Source organism: Alosa alosa, chromosome 2 (assembly GCF_017589495.1).
Source record: "Alosa alosa isolate M-15738 ecotype Scorff River chromosome 2, AALO_Geno_1.1, whole genome shotgun sequence".
In the NCBI taxonomy this organism is placed as follows: domain Eukaryota; kingdom Metazoa; phylum Chordata; class Actinopteri; order Clupeiformes; family Clupeidae; genus Alosa; species Alosa alosa.
In genome coordinates, this window is record NC_063190.1 from 29,695,313 (window position 1) to 29,718,222 (window position 22,910).

Below are 22,910 nucleotides of genomic sequence, written 5' to 3' on the forward strand. Positions count from 1 at the left end.
ACCAGCTCACTGGTTGTCCTCCCTTGGACCACTTTTGACAAGTACAAGAATATCTCACAAGACATGCCTTTTTGGAAATGTTCTGACCCAGTCGACTGTTGGGCCCTTGTCATAGTCTCTCTGATCCTTACACATGCCCGTTCTTCCTGCGTACAATACATCAGCTTCAAGAACTGACTGTTCACTTGCTGCTTAATATATCACACCGCTTGGCAGGTGACATTGTAATAATTACACAGAATTTTAACTTGGATTAGGGCATATGTGTGTGCCAGTTTCTGCATTGTGGATGGATATTTTGTAAATGAATTCATCTGCAGCTACACACACACACACACACACTCACATTCATGCATCGTGCATTCAGAAATGGATATGAACTCCAAACGTTCTAGAAATGAAAGCTCCCCCGCCCACCTCCACCCCATGCACCAAATGATCTTTTAGCAATAGGTTGAGGGGATACACTGAACTGCAAAACATGGCGCACACGTTTGGGGAAATCCCTTCGCCTCCACCTGATGGCAGCATCAGGCAGCCCCTTGAAATGGATGCGTGGGAGTTCCCCTTTTCGCCATGTCGGGGTGGCGCAACGCGCAGTAAGGATCTCCCGAGCTGAGCAATCGCTCTCTCTCTCCCTCTTTTTCTCTCTCTTTCAATCTCTCTCTCTCCGCCTCCTCCCCATACGTTACCCTCCATCCTCCCCCACAGGACATTGGCAGCGCAGCACAGCGCAGTAGCAGCCTCAGCAGCATCCACCCTCTTGAAGTAGCTGTAGTCATACCAAGCGCCGGCGGTGAGAAACGGGAGAACGCATCCGAGTGATGCCACTGCACCAACCTCATCTCGCACCCGCGAAAACATACCGAGAGTAAGCAGCTCCTTCAACGAGGAGGAATTAACACATTCGCATCGAGACCGCATCGGCCCATGAAGATGTCTAACGTTGACATGGTCAACACTACCGACCGGGTAGTAAAATGTAGGTGTTTCGTTTTGCTCTCCTCTACTGACATAGCGTATTGAACAGTACACAAACATTACTGCTCTAAAATGTGCGTTCCCTTAGAAACCACAGTATATTGTATGATCTATTTGTCAAGTGTTGTCCTATTATTTGAATCTAACATCTCCTGTTTGTAAACACGGATAGGAAAAGGCAGACCTGTTCACTGCTGTGTGGGGGTGGGGTGTTCGGTTCATAATAGTGTTCTATCTAGGCAATATGTTTTTTGCTGTCATGAACTGATTTAATTTAGTCCATGGGTAGGCTGAAGAAGGATCGTTAAATAAGGCAGAGTAGCTCTGGAGGTCTTTGCGGTTGAGGCGGTGATGCAGCAGGATTTCGTTGGCACTGTGATAGAGGGCGCTTCGTGATTAGCTACGTGGTTCTATACATTTGGAGAGCGAGCGAGAGAGAGAGAGATATCTTTTTTTAATTATGACTAACGCATTATTTACTGAAGTATAATCGTGTTCATTTGCCTTTGTACATTCATGCAGTCGCTTGACCAATATTATGAACAAACCCTAGTTGTGTTGTGTCAAAACAGCGAAAAGTATATCGTGCAAAAGCCTGTTTGTCTTTTCTATTACAATAATCCAATTAGTGATCAGCGTATGTTAACCATATTTACAAGATTACAGTTCTGCAATAACTGTAAAGAGAAGTTTTAATGCCGTCTTTCTTTGTTTCAGTGCACGGCGTGTTATTTTGTTAGACAGGTTTTTTCCACATTAGAAGGCCCAGCCTATCTTGAACACTGGAGAATAGGCTACTCGGAGAGAGACCGTGTGCGCGCGCGCGTTCGCGCGCTTACTTGCGTTCACATGAGTTGTACATTCATCAATCAGAAGAGGTTGTCTCTCTGTTCTGTCTTAGATAGGCTATAATAAACACAGTGTAATGATTGTTGGAAGCTTAATGCTCAGTCAACTCCACTGAATAATCAGTGTAGAAGCTGACTGGCACCCACAATCGTATATCGTGCCAGGTGTTGAACCAGGTGTTGTTCTCATAATCTGCCAAAACAGATACATTTATTTTATATATTAAAGATGCACATGTAGTTGCATCCTGCACATGTGCTTTCGTGTGGTTTCAATATCTCAAGGATTTCCGAAGTGGTCGCTGATGCGATAACCAGGTTTCAGAACCACGGACAGCTCCCCCGGCGTTCCCAGAAAATATCCTAAAAACTGAGGCGAAGTTCACAGACCTAATAAAGAGGTGGCTCTCAAATTTCCCTTGGCTAGCTGGTTTGTGTGTTGTGTGTGTTGTTTGATCTCTTGGCTTGTTCTTTTGCTGCTAGTGTGAAGTCCTGTGAATATTAAAAAAGGTTAGTCCTGTTACAAAGCAACATTTCTAAGCGCCTTGACATTCAACTTATGCCTAGACACTGTAGGTATAGAGGTGGTAATTCATATAGTACTGTCATCTCCATTATTAGTTTGTCTTATAATGTAATAATGTGTACCCTCAGAAACAGTGACCTTGGCCATTACATTTACATAATTTGTACATAGATATACAGATTATAGAACTGAGTACACTACCGCATACTTATACATACGGGCTGTATATACTCATACACAAGGACATGTTACTAGTGTATGTTTGCCCTTAATGGGCTATCTTTTTTTAAGTATATGTTTTGGGGCTTATAGGCCTTTAATTGACAGGATAGTGGAGAATGACAGGAAGTGAGGGGAGAGAGAGTCGGGGTAGGATTCGGAAAGGACCACGGGGCGGGAATCGAACCCGTACATACGGTGCAGGTGCCCCAGCCAGTTGTAGGCCATGTGCCTTCTTTTTAATCACAGTAAGTAAATTCTACATATGTGAGGGTAGATATGCCGAGTGGTGGGGTAGGGATATGGATTCAGTTTGGTATTTAAGGATATCAGAGTTGAATTGAACAAAATACAATGCAAAGAAAAAAATGCATCACATATTCACATATTCTGTTTAAAGAAACTATGGGCCAGATGTACTAACGCTTTTGCGCCCACGTCAAACTTATTTGTTTCGCAACATGTGCGTAAAAACATGGCGAGGTATGTACGAACAGGCCGCACTGAGGTAAATGCGCAGACTGCCTGTCGTTGGAGCTGAGAATGGCAATTTGCACTTTTCTGTGTCATGCATATGCATTCATAGGAGGGTCAGGGAAAGTGGGAGTTTCGTGTTAAAAGATGGGAGGAGAAGCGTAAAATGCGCCTAATTAGGTATGCCCCTGTATGTACAAAAACTGCCCATTAAAGCGCAGGTCTGTTTTTCAGTAAAACATTTCCACCTTGTAAATTGCGGTTAAATGCGTCAATAAGAGAAACTTTCAAAGACAACAGAATCGCTATTCAGACCACCAGTTTTGCGTCTTTGCACTATATCAAAAGCTTAACTTTCGTTGGAATGTCTTACTTTCTCTTTCAGGTCATCTACTTAAACTTTCCTGCTTGCTAGATTTGACCAATCTTCCATAGCCTACGTACACAAGTAGTTTGAGTAGAACTACTGCTCTTCATTATCTCCCTGCTTGTTGACATCTTATCATGTATCGCTAAACGTTTGATTCCTTTTAATGCATCAGTTAACTTCATTCAACTGCACTTGTGTCTGAAGTATGCGGTTCAGTTGTGACCATTCTCAAATTGCGGTAGGGGGCGGAGAACGGCACTGATTACCTGATGAACTTCAGGTTTGAGAAATACCACGTAAATTGAAGAATCGCAGCGTGCACGCAGGTTGGCCATGGCGCTGATAACGCTAGTTCACAAATGTACGTACATCTGGCCCTATGTTAGATTATATTAGATTCAACTTTATTGTCATTAATTAATCATATAATAATCGAATAATTATAATTATATATAATAATCTAATAATTTTGATGGTATGGTCTTGTGAAGGACAAATTCACAGCTATCATTTCCATTTGTCGCCCAGGCTGTGCACTCTGTAGTACTGTGGTTGTCACGGAACACACTGCAAAAATGAAAGAAAAGCCTTCACAGCATGACACCGCCAAGAATATCACCAAAATAGGCCAGTTAGCATGTTAGGAGGCTTTTAGCTGAGCCAACTGGGCTGTTGGTGGGGATTGTTCAGCCTGTTTTTTGCAGGCTTTTTATATTGCTACTTTGGAAGTTTTAGACCAGATCTCCCTAATTCTCATTTAAAGTCTGTAGACTTAACTTGAAATCTACAGTTCTATGCAGTGATCTTTTCTTCTTCCACGTAATACTACCACATATGTGGACCATTTTAGGTGGCATCCCTTCACAGAGACCTAAACATCAGGCTCTTTCTGAGGTTTCTCAGACACAGAGTTCCTAAACTGGCATCTTTAAAATTTGGTGTCTTGTATTTAAGAGACGCTGTCATTGTTTTTTTACATTTGTTGTCAAAAAGACAAGCATTGTAGACATAGAAAAAAAAGAAAGAAAAGAGAACAAATGAGAAGGTTCAGCCATCTTCATGCACCTCATGTGGTCAAGGCACAAGCGTCAGTGATGAGGGCCTGGTGATGTTTGTGGCTGCCCGGTCACGGCACGTGAGTTTGTGTATGTCGTGGATGCCACTTGGCCCATTACCCCTGTGCGTCCCACTGGTCCCATCGCAGAGTGGCCTACTTTACCAAGTGCGATTCTAGGACATTATCTGTGTTAGTTCTGCTGGGGCACGCTTGGCCTCTGAAGTATTGTCACGACAAAACTGGAATAATTGTGTGAGAGCCGGCCGGGCCCATCAAAATTGGGCTTGATACATCTCAGTGTATGATCTCAAATAGTCCAATAAGGGATTCAAAAGGATTCCTAAAACACAATCAAAACAGACAAGGGGGTCATACGGTCACATTCTTGTTTATTGATTGTGCTTATTATATTCTGAAAATGCCACTGCACATATTTGTTCTGAAAATGCCACTACACATCACAGTCAAATGATTATTAGACAAAGTCTGAGGAGATGTAGTGTAGCTGTAGTTGTTTATTTGGTCAATGTGGTTACAGGTATTTATTTGCACAATGCAGGGTCTTCTGTAGCAAAACAGGCACCTTATTACTGAAATATTTTTGGTACTATATAAATCCAAGTAAAATAATCAAGTGTGTGTGTGTGTGTGTGTGTATGTGTGTGCTAATGCATGTGCTACTGTAAGGTACAGTGTCCTAGCAGTGGCTCCCATGGCATGTGTAAGCGTGTGCTCAGTGAGTGTGTAGATATCAGTGTCAAAGCCCTAAGACTGAGACCCATGTAGCTGAGGCGGCAGGGCCGTGACGGTCAGAGTGCGATGGCCTTTGGAGAGGGTGATGGTTGAGCGGAGCATGGACTATCTGCATGCATTATCCGGGCTCGGAGGCTTTATTTAGCAGTCTGGGTGAATTATTTAAGCGTTGGTTTGCAGCAGTGTTTTACTGCACTCGGTCCTCTTACATAATGAAACTTCCCTGAGGTCTCGTGATGAGATGGAGAGAACGAGTGGGAAGGGAGAGAGGGAGAGAGAGAGGGAGAAAGGAGGGAGAGAGGGAGGAGGGAGGAGGGCAAGGGGGGGAGTCATGAAAAAATGAGGAAATACAGAGGAAAGAAGGAAAGGGAAGGCAGTCATGGAGCGAGTGAGGAAAAAAATGAAAGAAGGAATACAGTGAGGAAAGAAGGAATACAGTGAGGAAAGAAGGAAAGAAGGAATACAGTGAGGAAAGAAAGATACAGTGAGGAAGAAGGAATACAGTGAGGAAAAAAATGAAAGAAGGAATACAGTGAGGAAAGAAGGAATACAGTGAGGAAAGAAGGAAAGAAGGAATACAGTGAGGAAAGAAGGAAAGAAGGAATACAGTGAGGAAAGAAGGAATACAGTGAGGAAAGAATGCAGAAGACAGTAATGGAAGAATATGTGAAGGATGGACAGTTTAGGATTGTGTGGCAAAACGAGGCCATAGAGAATATGAGAATAAATGAAAAGGAGAGGAACTCACTGAGATTGGAAGTAACCAGGGGGAAGGAATGAGAGCTGGGTAGACGTGTAGGGAGGGGAGAGAGAGAGAGGTGGGTGGGGGGGTGTGAGGGGTGGTTGGAAGTAACCAGGGGGAAGGAATGAGAGCTGGGTAGACGTGTAGGGAGGGGAAGGAATGAGAGCTGGGTAGACGTGTAGGGAGGGGAGAGAGAGAGGTGGGGGGGGGGTGTGAGGGGTGGTTGTGAAAGAGAGCGCGAGCGAGATCACCAGACACACATGAGAACACACTAGCGCACATTGCAGACGTGCATGACATTTTTTAACAGAGATTCTCAGCATCAACACCCACGCTACCTGCACATGACACCCATTCACTCACCCAATTTCTCTGTCGCTTTCTTTCACACACACACACACGCACGCACGCACGCACGCACGCACGCACACATACAGTATGTCATGCGTCTCTCATAGACACACACATATACACACAGAGACACACACACCACATTTATCACATTTATATAATTATGGGGATTGTGAAGGATATTTTTTTGAGGGCATGGACAAGCATTCACACTGTACTTGTCTGGTGGGCATAGTCTGAGAGACGGCCTGGCACACTTACCCTTCTTCACCTTTGGGGTGAAATAGGGCACTTCTGTCAGAAGCACTGTTCATAACTTCCATTCCTAGCGTCCTCGATGGTGGTCTGGTAAGGTCAAATGTTTCCCTCACTGTCCTTCCCCGACTGTACTCGCCTTGCCCTGAATACCACAGCCCTACGCATGACCTCCTGGGTCGGAGTCGGAGCCCGAGCCTGCACCAGTCTTCCTGTCCTCATCTCCTCCGTCACATCTTCAGCATATTGGCTTTTCATGCATGACTTGACCTAAGGCCCGTCTCAAGCTGCCACACAAACTCAGTGTGCACTGTAGGGGCGCTGAGCACTTCAAATACTAGGCATACTTCGTAGCCATCCGCTCACCCTTTGACTAGTTACTGAACCAAATGTTGCATTCTTGTTTAGTAGTTCTGTGTGCTTATTCAGTAGTTTGTGGTCAGTGCACTGAAATGCACAGCCCAAAACCTTTTCACTGGAATTTTGGTTAATATTTATATGAGCATGTAACACAAATGCTCTGTATTCAGGTATGTGGGAGTCTGTTAGTGGGAATGTGTTGTATTTTGCAATTACTGTATCTGTTACTGTAGATATATTTTACACGAACAGGAGATCACATATTGATGGGGTTTTCCTATTCTGTCCTGTCACCATCTATCCTCTCACTCCACGCTGAATGATAAAAACACTCCTCCAAGTCAATCCTGTAAGACCTAATGTGCTCAGCGCAGTGGTGATGGTTACGCAACATAGAGACGTTTTTTTTTTTTTTCCAGCAGTGTGCAGTATGATGTTGTGATTGTCTCCACTCTTTGTTTCAATTTACAGCAGACCCAGTGCTGCATGCAAACCCAGCCCCTCGCTTCAAATTCCACTCTCTAAGATGTTCAAACTGACGGTATTCGGTACTTATGTAACACCTACGTTGTGATTGATCTTTTTTCCATTTGTCTCAACCCTTTATCGAATAGACTGTTACAATAAAGACTGGGCTTTCAAACTGTATAGTTTTATATATGAAGTACATACTACATATGAACAAAATGTGTTAAATTATTGTTGCAATAGTAATGGCTGGGTATATTGATGTCAGGTGTTTCTTTAGGACTCTTCTTTGTGCTTCTTTGTGCTTATTTCAACTTCATGCTGGATAGAGTTCTGCAGATTGCCTCTTGATTAATTTAAAGTAAGATGAAGACAGTTTCTTTTAATAGCTCACTCCGTAATGCTTTTATTATTCACAAGCTAAGACGACCTTGAAGAATGGTTGTTGTGCAAATACAAATATTGTTTGACACACCATATGAAATTTATCTGTAAACGGTCTACTAATAGCACAATTGCCAACCAGATCAACTGTAAAGTCATTGTTCAATACCAGACCATGGCATATGGCAGCCAGGAATTGTAAATGAAAAATAGAAACAACATATTATGGAAAATAAGTCAACATTTTTGCCTCAGACCTGAAGAATACCATGTGACCCCAGAAGTCTTTGCTCATGTTCTAAACCAATTGGAACCCTGTTACATGTACCCTGCGATTTGTCTCCAGTACAGTGGCATGCCATTATATCCACTGTGGGAGATACAGAGCTACAGTATTTGTTGCTATTAGCGTCCCTATATACTACTGTATGTTATATAAGGGTGTTACTTTATATAAGTATATTAGGAGTAAGAAAACCACTATCAGCTGAACTATTAGAGGAATGGCACTGTGGAAAATTTCTTTATGTAGGGTCCAACAAGATTTTTCTGTCACATCTGATTGTAATTGACCCCAAAAAGTCACTTTTACTTATAACATTAGTAATGTCCCCCTCTTTCTATTTTTACTTCAACCAGTTAGCATCACAGGTGAACTGAAATGAGGGATGGGATGGACAGGAAAACTGACACTGGCCCAAACTAGTGGCTAGCAACTTGCCCGACATGATCTTTTACCAGTGGCCCAGTGCTTATGTTGAACGTTGAGACAATGGTGCATTGTTACTTTCCTGCTATTATTTACTGTGTTGAGATATCATGACTACTTCCTGGTGGAAGCAGTATGTACACTTGTGCATGTTTGTGGAGTTGAATACCAGGATGGTTGGTTACTATAAGGGTTAAAGGAAAATTCTGGTATTTAGCACTTTGAGTCCCTTTTCTGGTTTGTTTTGGATCAACTAGAGTGGTGGACACCGACATTTTGACGATTGGTCCTGTCTCGACTTTTCTGACTCGTTTTGAATCGCCTTTGACTACTCAGAGTGGCTGCCAACAGGCATGCTCAAACATGTCCTAAAACAACCCTTAATGTTCTTTTTCAAAACTGTGCAACTCACCGAGTGGTTAGTGGTGTTCGTTGATGTTCCAAAACAAGTAGCGTAGCGAAATACAGTTTCTATCGTGTTTTATTTGCCATTTTGTAAAATCCTATTGATTTTTGTTGGAAGACTCATTGCACGTTAATATTACTGCGTCACCGTCTATGCTTCAGGTTTAAATATTGAGCGGAAGTTTATACGCGGTTGTGAGGTGTCTGAAAAAATAGTTACACAATAGCAAATAAGATGGCTGGAAATCATACATTGCGCCGATATATTTGATTTTAATAATCAACGAACACCACTAACCACTCGGTGAGTTGCAGTTTTGAAAACGAACGTTAAGGGTTGTTTTAGGATATGTTTGAGCATGCCTGTTGGCAGCCACTCTGAGTAGTCAAAGGCGATTCAAAAACAAGTCAGAAAAGTCGAGATAGGACCAATCATCAAAATTTCGGTTTTCACCACGCTAGTTCATCCAAAACAAACCAGAAAATGGACTCAAAGTGCTAAATACCGGAAATTTCCTTTAACTAAGGGTTAATAAGGTGTAACATTGAGTAGTATCTTGTGGCATATCTTGCGTAGTGGAATGATTTACCTAATTCTCTTTGTTCTTGTTATTTTTCTCACCATTGTTTGTATACTTTTCTGGTTATTGTTATTATTCTGTTCATTCCATTTATTCTGTTTATAATTGCTGCTATTAATGTAATGTTTATTGATGTCATTGTAAGTCGCTTTGGACAAAAGCGTCTGCTAAGAGCCATAAACATAAACATAATATCCAGCGCAGTGTTGATGTCAAGAGAGTGTGCTGACTGGCCAGGCTGTGAGGGGCGAATGTGGGGCAGCTGACTGGTGCTGCTGTGCAGACGGATGACAGATGCGGGCCGACGTGTGGAGGCTGAGATGAGGCGCGCGAGTTTGACCCACAGGCAGAGGTGTACCTCAGACGTGCTTCTGCTTCATGTGTGGTGCACATCTCATCAGCCCCCCTCGACCACTCATACTTTTACCATCAACCCTACAAGACAGATAGTGTGTGTGTGTGTGTGTGTGTGTGTGTGTGTGTGTGTATACTACTTTGTGGTTTTATACCTTCTTTTCCTTTAAAATGCTCACTACCTCAGATGATACAGGGCTAATCTATCTTGCTTTTTCTTTATACTTGGACATGCACATTGAATTAAGAGAATTACCCTCAACATTGTGTGTAACATTGTGAATACCATCTGTGGCCTGGGTGACTGTTTACCATCTGTGAGTGAGATCCCGTCCAATCTGAAGACCTTTTCGCCATGGTAATGGTTATGGGTCCTGGTGAATGTGCCGGTCTACAATCCCATAGTGAATGTTAGTTTTTTTGTCCCAAATCACAGTGTAAGCTACACCGCTGTGCCTGTATTGGCTGTACTCCAGTAGTCAGTCGCTGTTGCCAAGCAACATGCAGAAGAGTTCATGAGCCCAGGCAACATGGAAGTGAGGAGCATCACTGCTGTCTCCTCAGCGAGCCCTCTGTACATACGCAAGTGTGATTTCAGTGTGCTCTCGCAACACTCCCTCTCTCTCCTTCCCAATCTGTCTGTCTCTCTGTCGTATTCACTCACTTTCTCTGCCCGTACAGGATTTATCTCTTCTCTTGCCGCTTAGAGATCGTTTCTTCTTTTTTGCTCTACTTCTGATCTTTCTCTAGCATCACCCCCAACCACACACACGCATGCAAGCACACACACACATGCAATCACACACACTCACAGCTCATTACCAACATGTCTAATGCATGCAGGAAATATAACAAATATGCATAAGCACACACACATACACTTGTGTGTGCACTTACACACACAGATATGCGTTCACACACAAACATGCACAAGTGTACATACTACTCCCACCAGGAAGTAGTCATGATATCTCAACACGGTAAATAATAGCAGGAAAGTAGCAATGCACCATTGTCTCAACACAGTGCATAAAAAGTAATTTGCACTCATATTTTACGACCTTACTCCCAGTTGATCACAACATGACCTCAACAGTTTGCTTTCAAAAAGAAAATAAAAAACAGTTTAGAATATAGTAACACGTTGACTTTCTACAGTAAGTAGGAGGCATTAAGTATGGAATGAGAGTTCCTTAATTTATTAATTAATTATGAGGTATACTGTAACTGTGTGTGTGTGTGTGTGTGTCATAGCTCACCATCACTATTTTCATGTTTCCTTCTCCAGTGTGTGTGTGTTGCAGCTCATGGGTTTTGTCTACTTATAGGTTGTACTCTGACGTCTGTCCATGGGCCCTCACACTGAATCACAAAGGTGTGAAACAAGCCATTGCCAGGGTGTCGCTGTTTCCTTCTCAACTCACATTTGCCTTGACATGTTAACACATCACATGAAGTCTCCATTTTCAGCTCTACAGTGCTAAGACATAGCTAGAAGGTCTTCCCTTGTTAGCATATGCATTTGCATGCAAATAGGTCTATCCACAGCCAGGAACATGGAGTCGTGTATGAAGTAGGTTAGCACCCGGGCCGTACACCCATATGTTGGTATCCATATAGAGGAAGTGTGCACAATGAAGTCAGACACTGGCAGGAGAACGTGCACAGACGAGGCACAGGCGCACACACACAGGCACTATACAAAGACACAGATTCACAGATGCATACACACACACAAACGCTAATTTAGTGTGTGTGTGTGTGTGTGTGGTTTATTCCAGGGCTGGAGTCCCTTGCCAGGGTTGGGCTCATTATCCCAACGACAGCATGAACATGAGATTTCTCTCTTTTCCCCCTGAAGTCAAACATGAATTATTAAGCTTTGTGTTGATGGTGTTGAGGCTCTATGTCGAGACCCTCTTTCTCTTTTCCTGCTCCGTATCTCATCTTTCTGCCTTTATTTGTTGGTCATCGTCAACAAGTATTTATTAAAAGTGAATTACATTTTTTACATTTAACATCCAAAATGATAATGTCTCCTTTCTACTTTTGTTTAATTACATAAGAGCTAAAGGCTTATGATATTATGTTTTGTTTTTTAAATATTACTATATTGAATATGCTGGGATTGTGAAGAACATGTACATTTTAATTTGTTGCTATGTAATTGTGTGTGTGTGTGTGTGTGTGTGTCTCTGGTCTCTTTATTTTAAAACATAATGCATCCAAATGTTTTGCACTGAAACACAACTGAGTGTGAGTGCAATTTAATGCTAACACTGGCATGGCATGTGTCTTATTACCATATGGTTAGGGGGTTGTTCAATAGTCTCTGTGGTCAAAGTAAGTTGATGTTATGCCATAGTTGTCTTTTTTCAATCAATAATCCGCCTGCAGTTTAAAGCTGATCCTCGTTGGCATATGGGAATAAATAATTCATGAGTCGGAGGTCCGTGTTTTGTTAAAGCCAACTTTCACATTATTACTGTGCATATTTAACGATGAGTCACGCATTGGAGGAGGACCAGTTATTGTCCCGTTTTGCTTCAAACATTATTCTCCTTGTAATACATCATCATTAATGAAAACTCAGCCATGGATCAGCTTTTGCATTTACAACCCGTCTATCAATTATTCATACCACATCAGTGAAGCATAATAGACAAAGATATTGCTATGCACACCCTAGCCTTTATGAGATTTACATATGACGCCAGTGTTTGTTTCCAAACACACATTTCTTAGGAGATGCATAAACGTCAGACATTGTACATTTATGAGGGTAAATAAATGATAATATACCCAGGAAGTATGCATAATTAAAGTGCTTTTTTTGTTATTTTGAACTGTAGCAGACTATCCTTTTTCAACTATTTGTTTTGGACAAACTCGGATGTTTTTGTCTTTATTTTCTATCCAACAAAAGGCCTTTGTCCGTGCTTACTGTACTATTTTAGTGTGCTGTCAGATTTGTGTACACAGCTGCAAATGTAAAGTTTCTTCATAGCCCCTTTTACATGTTCATGTCTCCATTGAAGAATCCTCCAAGGACTCACTTTTGATTTTGTAGTTTTTAGGTTACACAGCAATACCATTATGCTCGATTACCTTATCTCAGTACAGTGTCACAGGCCTTTAAAGATTTGTAGTCTATATTTGCTGGCTCGTTAAGTCAAATGAAACATGAACCCATCTGTTAGGCTAGCAGAAAAAAAAAGACTTTCCTCAGATATGACTTTACAGTCATCAGTTACTGTACACTGCTCTGCTGAGTGTCAATGCAATTTTTTTTTTTGTATATTTTTTTGGCCTTTTATTGACAGGATAGTAGAGAATGACAGGAAGTGAGTGGGAGAGAGTGTCGGGGTGGGATCCGGAAATGACCACGGGGCGGGAATCGAACCCAGGTCGCCGGCGTACGGTGCAGGTGCCCCAGCCAGTTGCGCCACGGCTGGGCCCGTGTCAATGCAATTTACAATATATGTTTGAATTAGGCCCACCCTACCCATCACCTCATAATTTGACATAATAATGCAAGTGACATATTTTAAATAAATTATGAATGTAATATGTTCCTGTTTTATTATTAACAATCCATTTGCAGTGGATGTTCATCAGAGTTTATGCGTGTGAAAGATTGAGGTGGTGTACGGTTGGTGTGAGTGAGGAGAACCTTAGAGTCTCAACAACCTGTAAAGAACATACCTAATGATACAGCTAGATATTATGAATCAAGAGCAGGATTGCAGAGAGCACTATAGAGATGTCCTTAACACCAGGGCTTTAGAAAGATATGATGACGTGGTTATGTGCTCTGCTTCATTTCCTCTGTTCTCCCAGCTCATTTCTGTCCTCTTTGTGTCCTGTGCCCAATTCTAAATCATTCATTCCCTCAATCCTGGGTCTTCTGTCACACACAGTAAATTCCCTTTTCAAGAGCCTTACCAGAAATGCCCTAACAGAGCCCTGGTGATAATACCGAGACCTATCTTTTCTGGTCTTTACAGGCGTGTTTTACATATCTGAACCTTAGAGAAAGCTATCATCACAGAAAAAGGTCTGTCACATGGGTACCTCTCCTATCATGGCTACGTAATATAGGAACTTTAACAGAGTCTTATTTTGTAGTTTCTTTTCTTTTTTGTCAAACTTAATGGTTCAGAAATTTAAAAATAGCGCATGGATACCTCACAGTCCAGAGTGGTTTTATAAACTGTCCTTCATGACAGAGATTTAGGTAGAACCATTAAAGGTTCGGCTGCACCCCTGTTTATCTAAATGTGTCAGTTCCAGTCTTATACTTGTTATCCTGGTAATGGTGATGTTTGTGGTCTTGCCCTTATCTCTGTTTCTCTCTCCCCCTCTCTCAGCCGTCCCCTTCCCACTCAGTCACCGCCTGACCATGAAGGAGGTGTTCGACTGCGAGGGCAAGCCGCGGGTCGACCTGCTGAAAGCCCACCTCACCAAGGAGGGCCGCGTGGAGGAGGCGGTGGCACTGCGCATCGTCAGCGAGGGCGCCGTCATCCTGCGCCAGGAGAAGACCATGCTGGATATCGAGGCGCCAGTCACAGGTGAGGAGCACTGGAGCACACTCACTCAACTCGGCCGCAATTACAGATGGAATTTAATGTGGAGCTCTTTGAAGCCCAGAGTGGTTCATTATCATTCCTACTGACTTCAGCGTACACTTACAGACGTGATCATGAGCATTAATGTGTATATTAGGTATTAAGGGGAGGCATTAGGGCTCATGTCCTGAGGTGACCCAATATACGAAGCTAATGAACAAGACAGAAGCAGAGCTTGACATAGCCCAATTAGAGTTTTGATGCCAGCATATAGTTTATTTTAATACCAATATTTATTTACCAAAATAAAAAAACACAGAAGATCAAGAGTAAGAGGTAAAACCTTATCAAGGGGGATCTTTGTCCCAAGTGTTTTCATATATCTTAATTTCTAGCATTTTCACACTGATGTACTCATTTGTGGGAATGTTTATTAATACATTAATGATTCAATGATTATGAGATGGCATATATACTAGGCTGAGTTTAAAGAAGTTATGGGATTTTGTGAGAATATGTCTGATTTGGAAGAGGCACTTGATATACTGTATGTGCACATTCCATATCCTATGTGTCCAAATCGTTGCAACAAAGGCAAGCAGTAGTTCTTTGAAATAGAAAGACAGCAAAGCAAAGATTGACAAAGAGTGTTCTCATTGATGACCTGGAATACAAAAATAAACTCTAAAGCACCTGACTAGAGTTAAAATAGGAGCTGATGAACATGAAAAAGATCTAGAACTCTCCCTGAGCTTTCTCCCAAAGTGGTGAGCTGTCACTTTGAAGTTTCTTCACTCATACAAAGGCTATTTTTTTATGTCCATCAGCATTTCAGTATTTTTTTTTTTTACTTTCATAACATACTCCTTTATTTCCAGATCCTTCAGCAATGATTTGGAAAACTTTTACAAAATGACCTAAATTACAACTACAAATGACAATTTCCAGTTGTATTAGGTTTAGGCAGCCTTGCGTTGCCTACATGAGACCATCAGCCTGTTTGTTACATGGTCTTAAACCACCTTGCATTGCAAACTATTAAACATTTAGCAGTGTGTAGCATGGTGAGAGATTCCTGCACTGCACCCATTCTCACAACAGTCACAATACCAAAGTGAACTAAAGCTACTGGGTTCAGATAGCTTTTACTTTCTAAGTTTCTGGTATGAACTCCACCCCCCCTCCCTCTCCCATCCCCTGTATGATCCGAGCATCAGTGCTCTCCTCTGCTCTCTGCTGTGTGTTCTTGAGGCTATGAGGATGCAGGCATTTGCTGCAGCTCAGGGTGGGAACACACACCTACACCACTGAGTCATCACCATCCCCGGCTCAGAGCACAAGCCGAGCTGAGCTGAGCTGAGCTGAGCTGCCTTGCCTTGCCTTGCCTTGCCTTGCCTTGCCTGCCTTCTCTGCCTGCCTGCTTCCACCCTTCCTAGTGGGAGGGTTACATCTGTGGTGGGCGAGATGTGAGATGTGAGAATTATCCGATATACACTGGCGCAGAGGAGCTCGCTAAAAAAGCCATTGGTGGTCTTCTCAGGAATATGCATTTATATAGTCCATTTTTGCTGCATACAAAAGCTTGTGTGTGTGTGTGTGTGTGTGTGTGTGTGTGTGTGTGTGTGTGTGTGTGTGTGTGTGTGTGTGTGTGTGTGTGTTTGTGTGTGTGTGTGCATTTGTATGTGTGTGTGTGTGTGTGTTCATGTGTATATGATGTCATTCCTCTAACCCCTAATTATTTGCTCAGATTATCTGAGAATTAGGGCGAGTAAAGTGTATGCTTGTCTGTTATCTATTATTAATGTCATGGAGATATCAAATATGCAGTAGGCAATATGCATGCTGAGAATGTGTCATTGTGAATGAGCATCCCATCTTTATGATAGGTCTTAATGGAAAACAAAATCACCTCTGCCCCCAATTGCCAGTGCTATCACTGAGATGTGTAGCCATCGTGCAGCTTGTTGTTAATAAAAAAAACAGGCTTTCCTTCAGTCCACACACACACACACACACACACACACACAGACACACACACACACACACACACACACACACACACACACACACACAAAACAAACGCGTGCACACACACACACACACACACACACACACACACACACACACACACATAATGAACTCGTTCATTATGTCCAGCTGTCCCAGTAAGCAACCTTACATAAGCACAGCCATGCCTAAAAATACAAAGAACTGAAAACACCTATAAAGGGTCTATGGAAACAAACTGAGAGATTTAGCACTGAACCTTTCGGTTACTATTTTTTAATTTGTCTTACCAATGGCGCAGTTGCAACTATGAAAAAGGAATGTGTTTATTTTGCACTGAAAAAAATAATATGATCTTTTAACTTAAAAAGGTTTGTTAACCTGCTGCCTTACGTTTTTGAGTTAATTTGACAGTAACATTTATTTTAAATGAACTTCCCTTACTTAGTCAAGTCAACAAAAGTTTATATAAACTGTCAAAAAAAGGTATGTACGTTAACTTGATTAATTTACATGTTGTTTCAAAATATGATCGTTAGTTGAAATAAATTTGTTGACTTGAACCAATTACTGGAAGGTTATTCCCAGAATGCCACAGCCCCAGTCTTAAAGAGATCACATATCAACCCTTACTTAAATTTAATCTTAAAATAAAATACATAACTAGAGACAGTGACACTAAACGCTATACTGCTGTTGTCATATTGTTGTGTAATTATTTGTTGGTGCCACAAACCATCAAGTAGATGACCATCCACAACAGCTTAGTCCTGTGCATAGGGCATTAATTGTGCTACAGTCAGGAACAGATGTACATAAACTTGCAGTGTGCAGTGTTGACATCACGAATATAAACTTTCTTTTTACAACTATCAATCCTGTTGCTATAGCTTTCAGATCCATTATATGCATAGTAAACATATATGGTCCAAGAACCAAGATCAAATGCATCCCAGGAGGAAGTATACAGACACATAATGCAAGTAAGCATTGAGTGCCCAACTTTGTGACACCTCTAAGTGGGCAGGTCAAAGCTAATTGAGAAAGTAATCAATTCTGCATTGAACCCAGAAAGGAGATACTGTCTACTCTCTAAAATATTCTATATATTTTAATAATGGTCTTCTCCTTAATGGTAATCCTGACAATACTAAACTCTTACACAGTAGTTTTGCTTATCAGTTGTTCTACTGTACCTCATACAAATCCAAAAAAGCTACAATAAACAGTAATGAGAAAGAAAAAAAAACATTATAAACAGGAAAGTAGCATTTACCCATAATACCTAACTGCTTTGTATCAACTGTACCACTAGTGTATGGGACAATAACACTGATTTCTAAGTTATTTGAACAATAGTGGTGAATTATAGTCAACTTGACAAAAAAATAGAAGTTAAGATAACACCAAGGGAAATCATTTTTTACAGTGTGCAACCGTAACACAATGATGTGTGCTCATGAAAAATCAATGTATTTCATCTGCACCAGGTACTATATTTTGATAACCTAAAAAATCTAATTGAACTCTGGTCTGGTCATTAAATTTGACATGAAGGGATTCTAATCATGCCTTGGATCCCCCAGTGGACCTCTTCTGTGCTGCTATTTATAACGCCACTGCTGCGTATGTAGAAAAAAGATATGATGATGGGATCAAAGTTGGAGACGTGTTATAACAATCCATCTCTGAAAAGAGAAAAGAAACTTTATGGCCAGTGCTTTAATATCCACTTCACATGCTTTCTTTAGGAGCGATCTTCAAATGAGCTCTTTTCATCCGTGTTTACCTCAGTAACGCTCACTTGTGTAGAACACCCATGGGGTTAACACAGAGTTTTGGAAGTGCCACAAATGTTGGCGAAACACTGATCTAGCGTTCCCTCTAGTCGGCTGGCGGATGAAACATTCTGTTGTTTGGGAGGAGCTGAGCCCAGTGGTCCACATGAGTCCCACCTGCTGATAGCACCTAAGAGAAACCCTGACTGGGGACTCTATTATGGACTCTGCTGGCATAGCTGAAAGCTTTGTGTGTGTGTGTTAGCAATGCTTTGTTAAGACTACATACAGAATATGGGCAAAGGATTTAATGATCCTTAAGACGATGGTGTCTTAGCTTGTGTAAGATTGCTATCCATGTCATTTGGGGATGATTATTGCCAAGGCCGTTTGCACTCCTTTTTATCTCTGTAGCAGTGAGCGCTGTTCCCTGTTTTCCTCAATCAGATAGAGCTCGTTTTATTTACAGGAGACATCTTTTATTGCCTCTCTGGGAATTGTAAATGTAAATCTTCTTTTTAGTTTTTGTTGTCATCTGCAAAAAAATATTTTTTTATATATATGACTAGGTTTGTACCAAATAACTGTATGTGTGTCTAAAGGCACCCGATGTAAGTTCAATGTCACCACTGAAAAGCATTTGTGCACATTCATTCATATGTGCATATTGTGAGTGCAAGTACATGAGTGTATGAGGCTTTTGAAGTGACAATTTCTTCATCATATGAATGTATTAGTAGTGTTTTGCTTTACCTCTAATTATGACCGCTGCGCATATAGGTTTAGTCAGAGTTTTTTCTTCGCATGTGTAATTTTCCGTCAAGGATTCCCGGGACACTGAAAGACCGGGGTGCACGAAACTTGGTGGGCATGTAACCCCACAAGGATAGCATGGGACCATTGTTTTTCATTTTGATCCGCCGCCCCCCCGCCAGACTGGACCCACGAAAGGAGGGTAAGGCGGACACAGTTTTCTGTGAATATCTCGAGAATTGTAGGGCTTAGGAGGACCACCTTTTTTTGTATGTTGGTCTAAAGGGGCCATGTCAACCCATCCCATAACCACTGATTTCATGTATAGCGCCACCTAGTTTAAAATGAAAAAGCAAAAATTTCACACTCTCAATTTATGCCAAGTTTCGTGGACTTTATGAAGTTTCGTTCATTGGGGGCCATACAATAAATTAATTTATGTGTACATTTAGTGACTGTACACCAACAGAGTTTTCTGTGAATATCTTGAGAACTCTAGGGCCTAGGATGACCAATTTTTTGCGTATGTTTGCCTCCAGGGGCCATGTTAACCCATTCCATATGCACACATGTGCACAAACAGATACACACGCACACACATACATTCACAGTAGTCATACTTATGACACATACACACACAATAGACATATGTACGCATGCATACACATGCACACACACAGGCGCTAACACAGGCACACACACAAGCACATGCACACACACACACGCACACACACACACACACACACACACACACACACACACACACACAGACACACACACAGACACACACACACATAAACATAAACACATACACATGCACACAATTCAAGAATTTCTCAGAATTATAAACAGGCAAGATGGGGGTGGGGTTGTATAAAATGTATTTTACATGTGAAATCTATGAACTAATCATGTTTTCGTACTTGTTGTCTAGCAGATACCAGTGAGAATTGAGTGTGCATAATGCAATTCAGTGAGACAGTTAGAATAATATATGCCTTTCACCTTTTGTTTTTAGCCAGCAGCCAGACCAGCAGATACCCTGACTTTGCTGAATTACTGAAGCCAAGCAGGCTTAGTTAGTATTTGGATAAGAGACCTCCTTGAAAGGGTAGGTTCCTGCTGGAAGTGGTGTTGGTGGCTGGCCAATAGGTGGCACTCTTTCCTGTGGCCAAAAGCCACCAAACAAATATCAATCCCAATGCCCTATTGCAGTAACAGGGACAATGTACTGCAGGAGATGTTTCCTTTGCATGAATGTTAAATTGAGGTCCTAACTCACCATGGTTGTTAAAGATCCCATGGCACTTATCGCAAAGTGTAGGTGGTTCCCTGATTTGCTGGCTAAATTCCCAACCTGGTTCATTCAATTTGGCCTTGTAATCATCCTCCCAGTGTGTAATTGGTTCATTCACTCCTTCACTCTCCACCTGAAACTAGTGTGTGGTGAACATTCTGGCACATAATGGCTTTTGTGCATCACTCAGATGGGTGCTACACATTGGTGGTGCTTAGTGAGATTCCGCCTCTCCTGTGAAGCACTTTGAGTGTCTTGAAAAGTGCTATAACTGTAATATTTTGTTGTTACATTAACCCTTCTCACCCACCCTACCCCTTTTTACTCCTGTTATAAGTATATATATATATATATATATATATATATATATATAAATATACTTTGCATTTGATGTTTGTTAACATTGTTAAAAGGATGGTGATTCACTACAGTACAGTCCCCTACAGTATTGTGAAGGAAGGAACCAGTTCTGTATGCATTATTGTAACAGATGGGCTAGGTTATTGGTAAAGTAGTTGAATAGCATGCTACACATGCACACACACATACATGCACACACACGACACGCACACAAACACATAAACACACATACACACACACACACCCTCACACACATGCACCCACACATACAAACACACCTACATACACAAACACACACACACACACACACAAAAACACACACAAAAAAACACACAAAAAAAATAATAACTTACATGCAGGCACACACACTCAATAAACACACACAGAAGCACACATATACAGAAAAACAACCACACACTCTGCACACACTCAATTACAAGCACACAAAAAAGGAACAAAGTAGGAAATGAACACAATTTGACAAACGTGACTTATTTTTGTGGAAAAAATGTGCTGGACTGTGCGGTGGTCATATAGTTGTACTCTGTATTGTGTTTTGTTTTAAAAATAAATTACTCGACGTGACTGGGTCTCACTGAATGAATTAATTGCTTGCTCACACACGCTCGGAGGGTTTCCGGTTGCACAGTACTAGGAAGGGGGAGGGGTGGCACACAAAGTCCCCACACCCCCATGTGAAAATACAGATAACAAGCAGACAATAAGCAATAAATACAGATAATAAGCACAACTCATGTGAGGATATTCAGGGGAACAACATAAACCTCAAACATCAACCTCATACCTGTCTCTTTTTTTATGCCTTTAATCTGATAGGATAGTGGAAAGAGTGATAGGAAGTGAGTGGGAAAGAGGTGGAGTAGGATCAGGAAATGACCCTCAGACTCGAACCCGGGTTCCCGTGGAAACATGGACTCAAATATGTAACCAGTTGTGCCACAGTGCCTCACCACACTTGAACTTGCAGTCTAACATGCCAGAACAGCTGAATGATGCTTACTACTTGAAAAGCAATAAAGGATCTTCAACCACAGCTCACAAGAATCCTACAAACATATTTTTTTCAAATTCAAAAAAAAAAATTCAAATTATTTTCAAATATTTTTTCATTTTGATCAAAATTGAGCCATTTTTGCTGTGTGTTGTAAGAACAGCAAAACTAAGCTCTATCCCTCGCTCACACCTATACCTATGCCTACCTTATCAAGTGCATATCCTCCATGCTAACCCAATACAGCTATCAGCAGGACAACATCTACAGTAGGCTACATTCATATCCACTACTGTAGTTTAGCTCAAAGACGCAAGTACCATCAACTGAGGTTACACTTAGAATGGTCTTTAGTAACATGAATTTAGGAAGAAAATTACCTAAATTACTTGTGAATATTCGACATGACCAGTACATCTACTGTATATACACGTAACATGTTCATGTAATATGCATCCTCCATTACATCTTTTGTTTTGGACATAGTGCATGCATCCATTATAGTAACAAAATGAGAATGTATGACTTACTTTGACACCGTTGAGTATCACAGCTCTTTATAGCCATTAATAACCATAACAATGTTTGGACATGGATATTTTGCCATTAATAACCATATAATAAATGTTTATATAATAAACAATGTTTGGACATGGATATTTTGGTGTTCAGAAGACTGTGATGAGGAGCTTAATGGAATCATTTGACATAGAGTGTGATGTAAAAATCAGGAGATTTTTGCATTTTTTATGTTGACCTTGCTCTTAATTTTGTGTAAGCTGTAAAACAATGTTTTGGTGTGATTTACAGTGCCTAATGGTAGTGTGGTCTATAGGATAAACACATGCTTTCCTCAGGTGCATTGTATTGTTGACTGGATTAATGTACTGAACATTTACAGGCAACACTCTCAGGGGTGTCAACAGATATATGTACACAGGTACACACACACACACACACACTGACACACACACACACACACACACACACACACACACACACACACACACACACACACACACACACACACACACACTGCTGTTGTTGCTTCTACTCCAGCCTCCGAGGCCTCAGGGGCAAACGCCCAGGCAGCATCTCCATGCCAACAGAGAGCAAGGATGAGAGAAATGAAAACTCTGCATTTATTTCATTATTTATTCTCATGAAATTCATGTCGCCATGGCAACAAGAGTTTGCAACACACTCTCCCCCGTCTCCCTCACTCTTTCTCTCTCTCTCTCTGTCTTTCTCTCTCTCTCTCTCTCTCTGTCTCTCTCTCTCTCTCCCTGTCTTTCCCT

The 22,910-nt window shown here is 41.4% G+C and overlaps 1 protein-coding gene across 2 annotated transcripts in view; it reads left to right on the forward strand.

The window, feature by feature from the left end:
* Window positions 1-635: 635 nt before the first annotated feature.
* Window positions 636-22,910, forward strand: part of ppp3ca (protein phosphatase 3, catalytic subunit, alpha isozyme) — a 35,390-nt gene continuing 13,115 nt past the window's right edge. Inside the window, exons 1-2 of one of the 2 annotated variants that reach the window (XM_048238017.1) lie at window positions 636-982; window positions 14,208-14,408. In XM_048238017.1, the coding sequence (XP_048093974.1) occupies window positions 931-982; window positions 14,208-14,408 (253 nt within the window). In that variant the 5' untranslated portion in view covers window positions 636-930. The remainder of the gene's footprint in view (window positions 983-14,207; window positions 14,409-22,910) is intronic. The other variant, XM_048238016.1, reaches the window with a different exon arrangement.